The sequence below is a fragment of the Akebia trifoliata genome, chromosome 14, assembly GCF_017979445.1.
Source record: "Akebia trifoliata isolate Shusen 1 chromosome 14, ASM1797944v1, whole genome shotgun sequence".
Lineage (NCBI taxonomy): Eukaryota > Viridiplantae > Streptophyta > Magnoliopsida > Ranunculales > Lardizabalaceae > Akebia > Akebia trifoliata.
In genome coordinates this window covers 4,853,313-4,870,127 of record NC_141388.1, presented here as the reverse complement: position 1 = coordinate 4,870,127, position 16,815 = coordinate 4,853,313, and the positions used below count along the sequence as shown (strand labels likewise).

Sequence of the window (16,815 nt, the reverse complement as noted above, 5' to 3'; positions counted from 1 at the left end):
GAGGACAACCAAGGAGATCACATGCCAACAACAGCCATTAGCCATTAGGGGTACCGACAAACATGGAGATCACGTGACCAGAACAACCATTAGCGGTATCAGTTATGTTTGTATTTAAAATTTCAAAATCGGACACCCGGGCTTTCTTTTTTCTTCATTAAATGCAAACTAAGTAATAAGGAAATTACCATTGTGGTCCTCGAGCTTATTAATAAATTTAAGACAAACCGATTCCAAACTAAACTAGATTTAAACCCTAATTTAGAAATTTCTGCTATAATTAATCCCATGGTATAATTTTGTATACAACAATCTAGACCGTTGAATCTCAATCGACGTCAACTGATCTTGATAATATTGATCATTGGATTATTAGTTGAGAGATTTACGAAAGAAGGTTAAGTTAAGTAGGCAGTTAAAAATAGAAAATCAGTAGTAAAAAAGAAAAAAAAAATTACTATTCTGCACTGGCAGTATATATAACTGATCTACCTGACAAGGGAGGAGATTCCAAGACCTGACCTTGGTTTTCTAAACAAACATTGTAGCATTTTTGTAGTTTGTAGAAGTAGAGATTCTCCCTTTTGAAATTCACATTTTCTCTAAATGTAGTAGTTGTTTTCATGCCATTGTTGTGAAGCTCTCTGATCTGGCAAATAAAAATAAAAATAAATGTTAGTTGGGTCATGGGTTCTTCAGTTTAACTTGTATTTGAAATCTGTTGTTATGGTAGGTTGATTGTTGGTTCTGGGTTAATATCAGGTTTCAGAGAAGTTCCGAGTCGATTACGATGAGAGACGACGAAGAACAGAAGGAGACAATGCTGGGTAGTGGTAATGGAGATGGGAAATGGAAGTGGGTTCTCATTGATTTCTTGTTTAGTTTTGATTTTGATTCAATTTTGATTTTTTTTTCTTCTTAGTTTTCACATATTATGTGATGGGTTTTCTCTTAGAGAGAAGATGATGGAAGGAGAGGAAGGTTTATGGACAATGGAGTGTTTAAGGGGAAGATTGCTTGCAGAGAGAGTTGCTTCAAGGACTGCAAAAGGAGATGCAGAGTTCATGGGGAACAAGGTTTGTTTTTTTTTAAATATCTTTATAGATTGATTTTACTGATCTATGATAAACTGGAAACAGATCTATTACTTTTCTTGTTGATCTGTTTTTTTTTTCTTTTCTAATCGTCTTGATCTCTTTGGTGGGTACAGCTAATTGAGCTAGAAAAACAACTGAAGTTAGAGACTGAATTGAGGAACAAAGCACAAAAGAAGCTAAAATTCTTAATGAAAAAGATGGAATCACTGAATCTTTCACCTGTTCGAGGCCATTCGAGTTCGGAGAAGAACACCAATTGGTCTAGTACTTCATCCACATCTCCCTCAAGTCTCAATGTACTGAAAGAACAGAAACTTGATTCCCCAATGGGAGACTCATTGAAATATAATATTGAAGGGGAGATGAATTGTTCCTTATCCTTCAAAGATCTAGGAAATGAAAAAACGAAAATTTTAGGTCATCAAATACCATCAATTGGATGGGGTTCAAATTCAGTTGATACTTCTCATTCGTGTAACAACAGGGATGATCTTTCCACAGAAGAACCCAGCAAAGACTTGATTGTTGATGATATCAGGTACTGAATTTACTTCTATATCGTTCAGATTCAAATTCAAAAACAGACCAAGTTTGCTAATCTGTTCTTCGCATTCTTCCAGGCAAGCTTCGACATCTGAAAAAGAGTTTATCGGTGAAAACAATCCGATGGAGTACACGGATAACTCGCTAGCTTTAGTTCAGGCACATGTGTGGTCTGCCTCACAGACTCGTGAGCCACCGATCAACAACGATAATGTGTGTGATGTTCTTGCTGCTCTAAGACATGCCAGAGAGAAGCTTCATAACACAATGGGTAGAAGAAATGTTATTTACTCTCACTCAGTTGGGTTGTGTGGTGTGTAAGAGGGAATTCTGCTCTCTAAGCTCACAATGTTAATAAAGCTTCACTTAACATGAAGTTCTTGAGTCCTGGGATTTCCATGGAAACTCTGTTTCGAGGGATTTTAACATTTCAATAATAATATGTATGTGTGCTAGATTTGCAGTACAAATATGGGTTCAGTAAGGTGTGATTTCACAAAGCTCCACTTTCATGATTATGAAATCGTTTGTATGAGAATTGCAATTGCGACATTGAATTTTGGGCGATAATGCTTAGGGAAGTGTTTTTTGGAGTCTGAAAGCTGTAGGGCATCATAATTTGGTCGTTAATTTAAAAATATTGGACATTTTGATAATTAACCTGAATCCCTAAAGACATTTTGAGGGCATTTTCATCATTAACTTAAATATTACAAACATTTTCATTGCTGCTTCGAAACTTAAATATCCCTTGTGACTTGTAAGATAACAGGGGCGTCATTTCCTCAATTTAACCATTTAATATTACTTCCCTAACCGAAGAATGGGATGTGTATCATTTGCATATCTTAATTTAGATGCCTTGTTATCAAGCACTTATAGTCCAAAATCCTTTCCCTCCATAGATTTCTTTATAATGGATTCAAATAGGATGCCCCTTAACATATCTGATATGACACAACCCAGTAGGATACACTTTTATCATTGGAAATCAAAACCCGGATCCTTATAATACAAGCGAGATGATTAATATCCCAAACAGTGAGAGGCATGGCTCACCATATCACCAACAATGGAAAAGGGGAACATTAGCAATTCTTGAGACCATTTAGTATCATTGCTTCAAAGAAAGAAATGCAAGAAAAGGTCAAAATTCCTCAATTGCAAATATCCACAATTTGATGCATATTTATTTTCTCCAGTCCTACAGACAAATACATGTCCAAAATGGCTTTTACATATCATCCTGGTGAAATAGAAGTAAAGGGGTGCTTTCCCAAGAATCATGGAGAAGCAGATTTCCAGAAATCGAGGGACTTCCGTTGCTGAAACAGAATCGCAGCAGACACATGGAGGAAAAACAAAACTGATTAAGAAATTGTTGATTCTTTTAAAAAGGAAACTATGTCAGGGCGTGAAGATGAGAAGAAACCATCCTCTCTCACTATCCAATCAATGGATTATTCCTGAACCATTGCTTATTCTGATCGGTCAAACGAACATAATGCGTTTAAAATGCATAAAGATGCAAAAAAAAAAAAGGATGGTTTCTTCCCAACCCCATCTCCTGTAATTAGTGTACTTTTAAACATAAGAATCTGTACAGTAGCATACAGAAATTACCTTGGATATTGGCATCTTAAGTCTCACTGATTCGATCAGTGATAAATCGATATCAGATACAGTAATGCCTGTTGATAGTCGATCTGGAACAGCAAAATAAAATGATTAGAGATGAATATTGATGTTTCTGTAGTTAATATTGTGCCTGTCAAAGTATAATAGATGTCATTCAAACAATATAGTCACATTAACAATTGGTCAACTACTTAATTTGCCAATAAGTTTCATTTAATGAGAAGAACTAAATACTGTTTCAAAGCTGAAGGACAGGTAGAGACCGTCCTCCCTGTCTGTCATACAAACAAAGCAGTTGGACCCACCATTTGATGAGTAGATCTCCCTGGGCCAAAGGTAACCTAATCAGTACTGATCCTAACTCTTGGATTCATTCGTTGTCTTTTGGGGAAATAGATTTAAGTGGTGAAATAGGATTTGTGTTGCTGACAGAATAAATGGGATCACACGAAGACGATGATGGACTTGCTTATACATGGAAATAGCAAAGAGTTCATTGTTTGAGGTACCAAGGAAAATCTGCTACTTCTTGACATGTATAATATACAAGAACTTCCATTGCTTCTGATTCCATATTTATTATCCCTTAAATAGAAGTATGAAGTCTGAACCATGGGCAAGGGCCTAATATTATGGGTCGAAGTGTCGAACTAATTCTCACCTGGTAGCTGGCCTACGATTTTTCCCCATGGATCAATAATTAATGTCTTGCCATAGCTTTCTCTTTTATCATTGTGCTTCCCAGTTTGTGCAGCAGCGATAACCTAACAATTTGTCCATCAAAGTTAGCAAGATATTCTGTAAACTAAACTAGATAAAAACTCAACTCCATTAATCTTACGAAGAACATTGTTTAGGACCCCTGGTAGATTACTCAGAACTAATATTATGTGTTGCAAGATAATTCAAAAACTTGCATTCTCCACCAGTTTATCTTCTTTGTAAACATCGTTTGCCCATTTGAGGTGTATTTTTCTAACTTTTGAGGAAAGACATGAAAAGGCATAAGGAGAACTCCAAGAATAACTATGCAAAATAAACCCCATAAAAATCGATGCTTCGAGTGTCATTCTAAACCAATTAAGTCTGGAAATGTGTGAGAGGAAGACTGAAACAAACTTTGGTACGGTGAAATATATTGGTTAGACCATTAAAGGTAGTATTACCAAGGTAATGTGGCTCGTTGCCAAGGGTTTAGGTGTCCACAGGTATCAAGCATGCCAACTCTAAAAATCCTTACAAGGGGTTATCTGATTTTTCTCTCTCCCCATGCCATCAAATTTACATAGACATGGAAGAGATTAGCAGCTTCAATTAGATTTCCCATTCTGGACTGAGGAGAAATTATAAAACATCCACTTGACTGGAAGCAAACTACCAAAAACTTCCAGCACATGGACTTAACCATACAAAAGGGCCATGTAGAAGTATAAAATATAAAATATAAGCCGACATTCTAGTTGGGAGATGTTTGATGTTTGAAATTACACATTCAATAAACACGCAAAAACATTAAAAAGAAAAGAAAATAAAGAACGCAAACACTAAAATGAAATAAACAAAAGCAATTCAAAAACTCCAAAACACTTGTTCCGTAACTTTTCATCTTTAGGAGAAATTGCCAACTAAGACATTTATCGATAAAATATAACCTTTTAGAATTACTATTTTAGTGATCAATAGGTAACTCTTACAAATATGACTGACAATGTATTTGAATCATGAAAAAAGTGCAAAATGAAGGCCATACATAACATTGAGTCTCAATTGCACGAGCCCGAAGAAGAATCTCCCAGTGTGCTTCCCCAGTTACCATGGTAAAAGCCGAAGGTACTAATAGAATCTGTAGTGCAAACCAGATATCAGGAAACAAGGGGTTCCAAAAATGGAAAAAAAAAAAGGATTGAGAGATTTCATCCATGAGTTCAGGAACACATGTGATTAAGAGATCTACCTGTGCTTGGTGCTGAAACCGTAGCTGCTGATAAAGATCCGGAAATCTTAAATCATAACAAACTGTTAGACCCAGGCGTCCAATGGGACTGTCAACAGCAACAATATCCTTACCTGAAAACTGCAAAATTTTAGAATCTAGTTCTGTAAATAACACCATACATCAAACATCAAATAAATAATGCATTGCACACCTGGATCTGTAAAACTACCCTCCTTGTACACCATTCCTCCAGGAACATCCACATCAAACCTTCAAATTATAGAAAAAATTCCTTATATAGAGTTCATTATGCCAAGAATGCACATAAACAGAACTATTGGAAGTGTAGAGTGTACTATCAATGTAAACAAGGTTAGTCTAGTTACCGTGCTCAAATTATATGACTTCAGAGTGGACAATAGGGTAATACTTACACCACATTCATGCAATATAATCTCTATAAACCCCAAAAGATCAAGGTAAATAAGCAGAAAATGACCTAAGCTTTGCATAAAGTTCTCTCTAGTCCACCACCTATCATGCAAAATGGTGTCTGTTTGTATATCAGATAGTACCCAGGACATGAAATGAGAAATCAGATTCTGCTTTTAGCAGCCTTAAGCAGAAGCAATCATTTTCAATCAAATCGGTCGGACTTAACTCTTATTTCTCAATTTTCTCTCTTCACGGTTATCTGAAAATCCCAGAATAGATCATAGAAACCCCTTACCATTGAAACTACCTCCTCACTTTCCTGACTCATAATTAAGGGCACTAATGCAGGGTTAAAATTTCTCATGTTAGAACGGCCGTCCGGTATAAAACGCATAACATGGCTGATGGAACTACCACTCCATTTTCCACACAATTATAAAGACACCAAGTATCCTCAAATCTGTTCTCACTACCTCAATCTATATAACCCTTTGGTCTTTCTATGGAAAATGTTCAATCAAGACTAATACGGTGAATAAAAGCTTTAATTATGCAATGAAGTTGGGATTTCTTACAAATGTATCTTCCGATACGTGTTTCTAATAATTCCAGTATCGTCAATCAAAACATGTGTATTACATAAATGTGCATCATCAGGTCCTTTTTCTTGGAATCCTCCGAGCGACAACCAAATATTTGATTCCCTGTAATTTAAAATTGCAAATAAATCAGTTTAAGAGACTTAAGAGACTAAAATAAAAAATTACACAGATTGGTCCAATTACCTAGCAAGAGAACAGTATTTTTGCATAATTGGTCCATCTAAAGGTTCCGCGATTTTAAGACTGTCTCCATCTCTGGCACCGATGTATGAGAAGCTTTCTGGGAAACAAATCAATTTCGCACCAGCATCAACCGCTTCCTATAAAAAATTCGATTTTTTTTTTAAAGATTTCAAACATTCGAATTAAAGAAAGAAAGAAATCATAGTACAAGGTGTTTGAAATTTATCAAATCAAACCCTAAAATCATACAAAATTGAGGTTTTGGTCATCAAATCAATTTCGCACCAGCATCAACCGCTTCCTTCAAAAAATTTCATTTTTTTTTACATTTCAAAAAATTTTATTAAAAAAGAAAAAGATAATCATAGTAAAAGGTGTTTGAAACTTCTCAAATCAAACCCTAAACCCAAAAATCATACGAAATTGAGGTTTTGGTCATCAAATCAAAATGAGTAGTAGAAGAATTACCTTGACGAGGCGAGAGCAGATGTTATAGTTGGAAGCAAGATCGTTGATTGAGGTCATCTGTGAAGCTGCTACTCTCACTGTGCTTGCCATGGAGGACTCGTAGGAGAAGACACGACACGGAACAGTATGGGTACGGGTACGGGTACCGGGAACTAGGGTGAACTTCAGGTTTGGAGTTGGACAAGCTGCCATGCCACTCTAGTTAGAATTACCGATGAAAAATTGACACGTGTTCTCACAGGAAAGGCCAAGTTCTTGTCGTCCCACACTCCCAGGACAAGAGCCGGCGAAGAAGAGGATTGTTAGTGTCCACCCGTAGCGGACGTACTAAGGTCAGACTAAGATCCAAACCATATATTTTACTTGAGATTATTACCTAACATCTCGAGGAATATCTAATTTTGGTTGGCTTAACTCTGGTCTTTCATGTGAAACTAACATAAAATACCTATAACACCCTCAACTTTAACCTCGTGCCATTTTTATTCCCCAAATATGGGATTTACCCGTCAGACCTATCAGTTGCATTCTATTACAAGAGGGAAATGTTCAGCACCCTAAGTTTTACCACACACTTTAACAAACGTTTTTTGTCCTACATGGGTTAGAAGTTTTGGAATGAGCTAATTTTTGGTGAGGATGATCTCTATGATTAGAAGATCATCCTCCCCAAAAATCAGCCCATTCCGAAATGTTTAACCCCATGTTTACACGTTGAAAAATCGTGGACCGTCCATTTTTTGTAAATCAATTTTGATGGGGTTAGAAGTTTTGGAATGAGCTGATTTTTGGTGAGGATGATCTCCTCACCATAGAGATCATCCTCATAAAAAATCAGCTCATTCCGAAACTTCTAACCCATGTAAGACAAAACGCGTTTGTTAAAGTGTGTGGTAAAACTTAGTAAAAGTTCGGCACCCCCATTACAAGAAGTCTCTTAATTTATCAAGTTTGTCACTCAAACAAATCTTTCTTTATAAGAAAATAGCCTAGCCTGACTCATGAGGTAAGATTTAAAATCTTACTAAGGGTTATTGGGTCTATGTGGATAATCAAATTGCAATCCAAGAGATGTCATTAGTTTGAAAACAAAGGTGTATATCTAATTTTCATCAAAAGCTGGAGGAGATATCCAAAATTGCTCATCTATAGAAGCTTTAAGAACAACATATCATTTCACTTATGGTGTGATTTTACAATATGATGATGTGTAGTCATTATAATGTAAGATTGAATATAGAGATAGCTCGATAGTGTGATAATTTCACTACTTAATTTTTAAGAAAAATGACTCCATAGATCTTGGCTAATAATATCTATTTATGTTATTGAAACTAAATTGTTCTTATTTTTTCATATTTTTATTGGTTTGAAATTTAGGTTTTATTTTTTTATTTATTTGAAGAAGACATTAACCAACAAAAGTCCTTTATAAGGTTAATATTTAAAAATGTCAAAACCTTTCCCCCCACCCTTTTAACGCCGTGTTTGGATTAAGAGAAATAGAGAAAAGAGAAGAGAAAAAAAGTGAGTTTCTCTCTGTTTCTCTTGTTTGGATTGTTAAGTGAGAGAGAGAGAAGAGGAGAGGAAAAAAAGATGAGTCTTCTTTCTTTTCAAAAGTGGGGAGAAGATGAGAGAAACCCTTTTAAAATATTTTATAATTCCAACTCTATTCTAGATCTTTTTTAAGATATTTTGAAATCTCAAAGTTGTCCCAAATTCTCTCCTGTCAATTCAAACATGGTGGAGAGAAATTGAATTTCTCTTCTCTATTGCATTACGCTACACTTTCACACTTCCTTTCATTATTTGGATGTTGAACTTCTTATTGATTGTCACATTCTAATGCATCTTTTTTTCTATGTATTATTATTAGCTTGCTTTTAGTCACATGTGAAACACATGTACGAAGTTGATATTTACCATCAGATTGATCGGGCTGCATCCTTGATATCTAAAATGTTTGGATTAAAGTCTTTCTTTTTAACCATGATAGGAACACACATCATGCATGTAAGATTGTAACTTCATCTTCAACTATGTTGTGCGGAAGCATAATAAGATCTTGTTAAGATAAAAGAACAAAACAAACACACAAAACTTAAGTGGTTTAATAAATTGCCTATGTTCACGGAGGAAAGGGAGAAAAATTCACTATCAATGATAAAGATCGTTACAGACTTTCTGTCCCCAATCACAAGAAACCTCACTGAGTGAAAAACATAAAGAAACCCTTTTGATACTGTCTTGCCTCTTGAATCCGAAGCCCAATAAGACATCTCATAACAAACTATATTTGGCGTGTTGGGGATAATTTCAAAAAATAGAAATCGAAGGATTTATGAAGATGAATATGATATTTTCAAGCGTGTTTTTTTTTTTTTTTTTTTTTTTTTTTTTTTTTTTTTTAATATTTATAAAGAATGTTAAATTTATTGCATGTATGCATAAAAAAAGAGAAAGTCGGTTGAGATGGTTTGGTTATTTGGTCAACGAAGACCAATTAGACCTTTAATTAAAAAGAAATATTCAAAATAAAGATCCTAAAAATACGAAAGAAAAATTCAAAATAGCATAAAATAAAGACAGTAAAAATAAGACAAATGATAATCTGATACTCTTTTTTCAAACACCCCCCATATGCTCCATGACCTAACAGTTATAGAACCATAAATCTTTTTCTTCTGTATCCCAAAGCAAAATATCTACAGTTTTATGATGGGGGCATCTGAAAAAAGAGTGTTAGATCATTACGACTCTAAAAGTAAATATCGACTCATTCGTAGTTCGAGAAGACATAACTTTCAATCTAATGGAATGGAGAATTGCAATTTATTTAATTGATCCCAAATATTTGAGATAAAGAATTGTTGAAGTTGTTGTCTGTATGCATATGATGTTAATTGGTTCAAGTATCTGAAATTTACTTAACTATGAAGTAAAGAATTTTGTTTAAGGGTATCATTGTAGGTTAGATTATTAGCCTTTAAAGATGGAGAATGAGTTTTTTCTTCCAATTCTATTTTTTCTTTTTCTCTCTTTTCAAAGGGGGTACAAAGATTTGCACAAAAATCCAAGGAACTTTATTGAGAAAGCCCTACATATTAAAAGACTATAATGTACCATGTTTTGAAAAATCCAAACTTTGCCAGGGTGGCCACCATGGAGGTGGATCCCCTTCTGAACTGGAAGCTTGGACCATTAATTTGGTACCATGGTGCATCTCTTGGATTGGTCTGTGGTCCACAAAATTGGACCCACAAAGTGACTCTAATTTTTTGTGAATCACCTACAAATATTTGCTACTAGACCCTACTTGGAATGCCAGTAAAGCTTTCAATTGGAGTAAAAAAGAAAAATTGTGTTACTTGGTATTTGGTCGCCTTTCTACGTATCGCTAGACAATTTTTTATTGGTGCATAATTTCCTTCCCTTCATTGCAAAATGCTGTAAATTTTTGAGACAACCACATCTTTTTACCTAATAATTTGATGTAGGGTGCATTACAGTAGACTCAAGTGAGCACCTACATTAGCAAAATCAGTTTTAAACTTTAAAATGCAAAATAAGAGTACATTTAGGCAATCTTGATATATATATATATATATATATGACCTCAAGATTGTACCTCATATCGCACATGTTGGACGTGAAAGTGTGTAGGAATAATCTTGAGATCCCTTTCATGTTAGGATGTGCGATGTGAGGTACAATTTTGAAGTCACTTCAACATAAATATATATATTGGAAGCGTTCGGATGCCTTAAACAGAGCCAAACATTTTTCAAAATAGAAGTTAGAAGTTTTGAAATGAGCTGATTTTTTGTAAGGATAATCTCTATGGTGAAGAGATCACCCTTACCAAAAATCAGCTCCTTCCGAAACTTCTAACTCTAGTTTATAAGTTGAAAATTTGCGGACCGTTCAATTTTTGTAAACCATTTTTGATGGGGTTAGAAGTTACAGAATGGGCTGATTTTTAGTGAAGATGATCTCATCATAGAGATCGTCCTCACAAAAAATCAACCCATTCCAAAACTTCTAACCCATACATTGAAAAAATGTTTGGCACAATATATATAGGGCTTCTGAACGCCATCCTATATATATGAACCTTTTTTTTATATATACAATTTTTGAAAATTTTATTATGTTGAATTATTTTTTACTATGTTCTTTTTTATGACATAAAGTATTACACAGCTCTTACGAAAGTATTACACGTTTTGACCTCATGGAAGTTTTATGATGTGCAACAAGGTCAGTCAAGAGGTCGTCCAGTTTCGAACACGCGACTAGAGAGATCAAACCATTGCTGTTAATTTTATCATTGAACCAAACTAAGAGTTTAAAGTTTTATTGAAAGTGTTGGCATTTGGTGACTTGTGAAAAAATATGAAATCTAGACCGTTATAATACGAAATTTAACACCTAAGATAAAATACATATCTTTAAGACAAATCTCAACCACTAGATTTCGTGTCCCGACTGATTTAAATTTTGGAAATCAAACTATAAAAAAAATGTGGTTCTTGATAATTATAAATTAAGGGTATGTTTGATTGCACATGAAAAATATGGTGGAAAATCAATTTTCATGAAAAATGACATTTTTCAAGTGTTTGATTGCACATGGAAATGGAAATTCATTTTCCACCCCAATAAAAAAGTCTACCAAAACATGGATTTCACTTTCCCACCCATATAGGTGAGAAAGTGAAATCCACCAATATTTTTCATCCCAAATTCTTTCTCACTCATATCTTCTTCTTTCCTACCACCACCACCACTATCACCATCACACTAACCTTGTCGTCGTCACCATCGTCGTCGCTATCTTCAACCACCTTTTTTTTTTCTCTCTCTCACCTCCGTCGCCACCACTACTTTCTCATCATCTTCTCCCTCACTTACCTTAGTCGTCACTACCACCACCACCACCACCTTCTCCCTTCTTCTTCCTCACTTACCTCCGTCGCTACCATTATAGTCGTTGCCACAGTCTCCACCGTCACCATCGCCATATCCTCCCCCCTCCCTCTTCCTCCTCATCTTCTTCTTCCTTTCCCCCTTTTCTCTTTTTCTTTCTCCTCATCTTCTTCTTCCTTTCCCCCTCCTCTCTTTTTCTTCCTCCTTCTCCTTCTCTTTCTCTCATTCTTCTTCTTTTTTCTCATATTTTTTTCATAATTTTATTTAAATAAAATCAAACAATGGAATTTAATTTTCCAACCCTACCTATTTTTCATCATTATTTTTTTATGGATTTCAAATTCTATGAAAAATCACTATATATGCAATCAAACATACCCTAATTCAATTTTCTTAGAAAAATACTTCTCTTGTTTCTTCTTGTGGATTCAAGGCTCTCTCTCTGCTCTTTCATTTGTATCAAAATCCCTGGAAAACATTTCTAGGCTAACAATCATTTCATTGCAAAATTTTGCGGTGTAGAAAGTTACATTGCAAAACTTTGGCTCGTAAAATATTCTCAATTTTAACCTTTTCAGCATTCCAGGACAAATCAAACATGTGCTTTTCCTACAGTGGTATTCAAAGTATGCCACGTGTCAGATAAAGTGGCCCAAAACTTCCTGTAGTACTGGATGCCGACTTATCCAAATGATGGGTTAATTATATTCTCCGCCCATAAGCAAATTATGATCCACTGTGTCAGGTATACAAGCCGTTGGATCTAGAACTATACTGGAAGGGCCCACTGAATTAGCGGTTCAGATCAACTTTCTTGTAATATCCATTTCAGCATTTTTAAATTTATATAGATCCAAAACAGTAACTAACTACTCAAAATAAAGTATCAAACGAAAGGAAATTAACCTTATTTTAAAGAAAAAAATAAAAAAGAGGATAAAGTAGGTAAGAACATTTGTCTAAGTGTCTGGTTTTTAAGCTTTGATGATCAAATAAGATTTTAACCCTTTTTTTAACTATAAATTGCCGGCAAATTTGGAGAGATGAAATCAAAACCAGAAAAACACAATTGAGAGAAAGAAAGAGAGAGAGAGAGATGAGCAAAAGTAGCCGAAAAAGTCTTCAGGTCAAAACCTCAACCAATGGATTAAAGAACAAATCCCACAAAAAGAAAAGCTAAGCTAAGCTAAGCTCAAGAAGGAGAGAGAGAGAGAGAGAGAAAAAAATGAGAGATTTTTAATATAATCTTCTAAGAAATTAGAGGAAGACGACGACCCTCTTCTCTCTCTCACACCCATTTCTTTTTTTCTTTTTTTGTTTCCTCTCCTCAGATCTCTCTGACAACAATACAAACTCAAAGATTTTCGGTTCAGAAATTCTAACTATTTGCTTCTTATCCATTCTATCTGGATCTCTCTGATATTCGATCAGTCCAGCTAATACTGCATTTGAAAGATCAAGCACACGTATGGGCTCTGGAAACTCTGACAACCAGATTCAAGGTATGAGAGGTGAAACATCCCTCTTGAATTATCTGAACTCCTATTAAGAATTGTTGATTTCTTGTCTTTAATTCATCTACTTTGATTTCTGCCCATACCCATTTGGTTTTTCTTGAAGATTTCTATAGAATTATAGATTCTAAAGGCGTTGGTATTTAGTTGTTTTAGAACATTTGGCGAAAAAAAAAATTGAAATTGAAATTAGATCTGGGTCTTGAATTGATGAACTATTCGATTGTAGAGAGGTTTGGATGAGAGATGTGAGATATGGTATCATCTGGATTATTGAAGATTATTTCACCTTGTTGGAAATCTTCCATCGTGGGGGACGATGGTTCTCGTAGAAGCAAAGACGAAACCGGTCGAGTAGACGGATTGTTGTGGTATAAAGATTTAGGACGTCACGTTAATGGCGAATTCTCGATGGCGGTGGTTCAAGCAAATAACTTGTTGGAAGATCAGAGCCAACTTGAATCGGGGCCATTGAGTTCACTCGATTCTGGTCCTCAAGGAACGTTCGTCGGGATCTATGATGGACATGGAGGACCTGAGACTTCTCGGTTTATAAACAACTATTTGTTCCGCAATCTCAAGAGTATGTTGTTCTTCTCCTCATTCTTTGTAAATTCTTCAATTTAGTTTTGAAATGTTTCCAGTTAGATTTTAATGGCTATTATTGATGAATTTTTCGCTATAATAATCTGGCCAACTAGTTTTTAGCTTCTTTTTTTCTTCTTATATTTGGTTCTTTATGGTCAATAAAAATAAAATGAAATGTTCTTGGAACATTAATGCATCTCTAATTTTACATAGTTAATCTTTGTTAGAAGAAACATTCAAGTTGGATGATCCTTAAAGAACTTGGATGGAGATAGTGAAAGAAGATATAAACTCACTTTCACTAACGGAATACTTGGCTTTATATGAAGTGGAATAAAAGCTCTGTTGTTGTTGTTGTGGTCGATATTTGTTCTCTATTTGCCATTTTAAGGTTTTCTTTTCTTAGCTAAATTTTCTGAAATTCAAAATTTTCTTTTTGATGGTATAGAATTCATATCGGAACATCAGGGGATGTCGAATGATGTTATATACAAAGCATTCTCAGCGACAGAAGATGGATTCATCTCGCTTGTAAAGAAGCAGTGGCTCAACAAGCCGCAAATTGCATCAGTTGGGTCATGTTGTTTAGTGGGAATCGTATGTAATGGTACACTATATATTGCCAATGCTGGAGATTCTCGGGTGGTTTTGGGGAAATCGGAGAAGGCCATGAAAGAAATCAAACCTATTCAGTTGTCAACAGAGCACAATGCAAGTATTGAATCTGTGAGAGAGGAACTGCATTCATTGCATCCCGATGATCCACAGATTGTGGTTTTAAAACACAAAGTTTGGCGCGTTAAGGGTCTTATACAGGTATTCTTCCCAAATCATTTCATGGTAATGAAGCAAATAGGGTTACATTGGTGCAGCTTCTGGGGGCAGTTTTCAGCTTTCTGCCCCCTAAAAGTACTTTTTAAACTCAAATTATCATTAGGTAGGCAAAAATGGGCCAAAAGCCGATATTACCCAAAGATCCAATTTTGGCTTTTTCAGAAGAGAAAAAAAAAAAAACCTAAAAATAGGATGAAAATGCCCTATCCCTTCACACTTCACTTGTTGCTCTAAAAGGTATCAAACAATAGCAGGTCTTATAGAAGCGATTTCATATGTATTGAAAACTTTGCAAACGAGGATTAAATCTCTTATCCATGCAGATTTCAAGATCCATTGGTGATGCCTACTTGAAGAAGGCGGAATTCAACAAAGAACCACTGATTTCGAGGTTTAGACTGCCCAAACCCTTCCTCAAGCCAATCCTAAGTGCCGAGCCATCAATATTAGTGCATAAACTATACCCCCAAGATCAGTTTCTTATATTTGCATCAGACGGTCTATGGGAACATCTTAGCAATCAGGACGCTGTTGACATTGTCCAACATTATCCGCGTACTGTAAGATTCCATGATCCCCATTTGAGTTTCATGTATGGAACTGTTGCCTACAATTACTGATTATTTCCGTAACTGTGTAGGGGATAGCAAGGAGACTTGTTAAAGCTGCACTTCGAGAGGCTGCAAAAAAGAGAGAGATGAGATACTCGGACCTGAAAAAAATTGATAGAGGGGTGAGGAGACATTTCCATGATGATATCACAGTTATAGTTTTGTTTCTTGATCCACATTTGATCAGTAAGAACTCGTGCCTTGGTCCCACGCTTTCAATACGAGGTTGGAGTGGCCCCATGCTTGCCAACTCCTAGTCCAAATTGTCCTCTATATCTCTCTTAAAACCCCATTTTTCCAATTGTATCTAACTGGAGGAAAAGAATTCCAAATGTATACTGAAGCTCCCCAAAATATTTCAACTGGCTTTGTAAACCCAGAGAGTTGGGAGATGCCACAAAAGAAGTTTTCTTTATAAAAGTTGCCTGTATTGCAAAAGAAAACTTAAAAATAGCTCTCGGTTAAATCACAGTGGGTTTGGCCTTATCTTTTAGTGGCTTTAGTCTGAAAAAAAATAATCCGAAGAACTGTTTTTGAACTGTGTTATTGTGTGAGACTCCACCCTAGGACAATGGTTTAAGTTTCATGGGATGACAAAGATGGTAGATGTTGAAGGTGTGTTCTTTGGACTAAACTTCACAATTAAGCGGAAGTGTGTCAGGTTGCGTGATTTATTACCGTTTTTACTATTTGTTGGAGAATCTGGAAGAAAAACAATAGAACGTTTGAAGGGAAAGAGTTCTCATGCATGAAATTATAACAATATCGTGCATTTCATACGTTATTGGGCTAAGGTATGCCCGAATTTTGAAAGTGTTTTTATTTATTTATTTTATGATCTTCTATTTCGATGGGATTTGATTTGTAATTCTTTGTTTTGTCTCTTTGGTCGATTTTGTTGTACGAGGATGGGTTTCTCAGACCTCCTTTATCTTCAATTTTTTTTTTAATCAAGGAACTTCTTTACTTAATAAAAAAGGTTTTAAGCATTTGAATGCAAACATCTTCTCTTAAATGGATCCAAAAAATAAAATAAAATAACAAATCAAATGATCCATGTAAACTACTTTGATGTATGACATTTTGGTAAAAAAATAAAGAAAAAAAGAGAATAATGATGTTATGACGCTCCCAGACGTGGCATGTGCTAATATCATAGATATTTTTCCTCGGGATACACAATTACATGTATTTATGGGGATGTGCAGTTGTGTATCCCATTGCAAAAGATCTATGGTTCTAGTGGCCCATCCCACATCAGGGAGCATATGTCAGAGGGGACGTTGGAAAATCACAACTCAGAAAGAAAAATGCATTTCCACCAATACAGTGTAGGTGCTCCAACATGGTTATTAGACATTATACTTATGGTTCTATTTTGCTTTTCTTTTTTGGGTAAAGTCTGGTTCTTATACATGTTATGTGGTAATGGTATTT

General features: G+C 35.3%; 3 protein-coding genes across 6 annotated transcripts; 2 read left to right on the top strand and 1 right to left on the bottom strand.

The window, feature by feature from the left end:
• Positions 1–496: 496 nt before the first annotated feature.
• LOC147385708 (uncharacterized) lies at positions 497–2,233 on the top strand. 2 transcript variants are annotated; one of them, XM_086423736.1, is made up of 5 exons: positions 497–674; positions 763–855; positions 956–1,076; positions 1,211–1,635; positions 1,718–2,233. In XM_086423736.1, coding segments are annotated over exons 1-5 (885 nt in total). In that variant the 5' UTR covers positions 497–672; the 3' UTR covers positions 1,962–2,233. The 2 variants fall into 2 exon arrangements, with proteins under 2 accessions (XP_086279862.1, XP_086279864.1); XM_086423738.1 differs by having other exon boundaries at positions 498–855.
• A 542-nt stretch (positions 2,234–2,775) lies between these two features.
• Positions 2,776–7,213, bottom strand: LOC147385707 (Nitrilase/cyanide hydratase and apolipoprotein N-acyltransferase family protein). The gene is made up of 9 exons (XM_086423735.1): positions 6,903–7,213; positions 6,435–6,571; positions 6,225–6,353; positions 5,426–5,484; positions 5,233–5,345; positions 5,029–5,121; positions 3,940–4,042; positions 3,264–3,346; positions 2,776–2,965 (listed from the first exon to the last, which is right to left on the bottom strand). Exons 1-9 carry the CDS (start codon positions 7,092–7,094, stop codon positions 2,924–2,926), a joined length of 951 nt encoding a protein of 316 aa, XP_086279861.1. The 5' UTR covers positions 7,095–7,213; the 3' UTR covers positions 2,776–2,923.
• Positions 7,214–12,875: 5,662 nt separating this feature from the next.
• LOC147385706 (putative protein phosphatase 2C 38) lies at positions 12,876–16,246 on the top strand. 3 transcript variants are annotated; one of them, XM_086422047.1, is made up of 5 exons: positions 12,876–13,333; positions 13,575–13,928; positions 14,382–14,749; positions 15,091–15,327; positions 15,408–16,246. In XM_086422047.1, exons 2-5 carry the CDS (start codon positions 13,601–13,603, stop codon positions 15,633–15,635), a joined length of 1,161 nt encoding a protein of 386 aa, XP_086278173.1. In that variant the 5' UTR covers positions 12,876–13,333; positions 13,575–13,600; the 3' UTR covers positions 15,636–16,246. The 3 variants fall into 3 exon arrangements, with proteins under 3 accessions (XP_086278173.1, XP_086278174.1, XP_086278172.1); XM_086422048.1 differs by having other exon boundaries at positions 12,876–13,342; XM_086422046.1 differs by having other exon boundaries at positions 12,876–13,928.
• Positions 16,247–16,815: the final 569 nt, after the last annotated feature.

Bases quoted from the DNA above. Each gene is read 5' to 3' on its own strand.
- LOC147385708 (XM_086423736.1), top strand. The intron at 856-955 runs GTGGGTTCTCAT...GTTTTCTCTTAG, and splicing joins AATGGAGATGGGAAATGGAA to AGAGAAGATGATGGAAGGAG. The intron at 1,077-1,210 runs GTTTGTTTTTTT...TGGTGGGTACAG, and splicing joins CAGAGTTCATGGGGAACAAG to CTAATTGAGCTAGAAAAACA.
- LOC147385707 (XM_086423735.1), bottom strand. From the start codon at position 7,094: ATGGCAGCTTGTCCAACTCCAAACCTGAAGTTCACCCTAGTTCCCGGT. The intron at 6,354-6,434 runs GTAATTGGACCA...TTTAAATTACAG, and splicing joins AAATACTGTTCTCTTGCTAG to GGAATCAAATATTTGGTTGT. The intron at 4,043-5,028 runs GTATGGCCTTCA...ACAAATTGTTAG, and splicing joins CAATTGAGACTCAATGTTAT to GTTATCGCTGCTGCACAAAC.
- LOC147385706 (XM_086422047.1), top strand. From the start codon at position 13,601: ATGGTATCATCTGGATTATTGAAGATTATTTCACCTTGTTGGAAATCT. The intron at 13,929-14,381 runs GTATGTTGTTCT...TTGATGGTATAG, and splicing joins TTTGTTCCGCAATCTCAAGA to AATTCATATCGGAACATCAG. The intron at 15,328-15,407 runs GTAAGATTCCAT...GTAACTGTGTAG, and splicing joins TCCAACATTATCCGCGTACT to GGGATAGCAAGGAGACTTGT.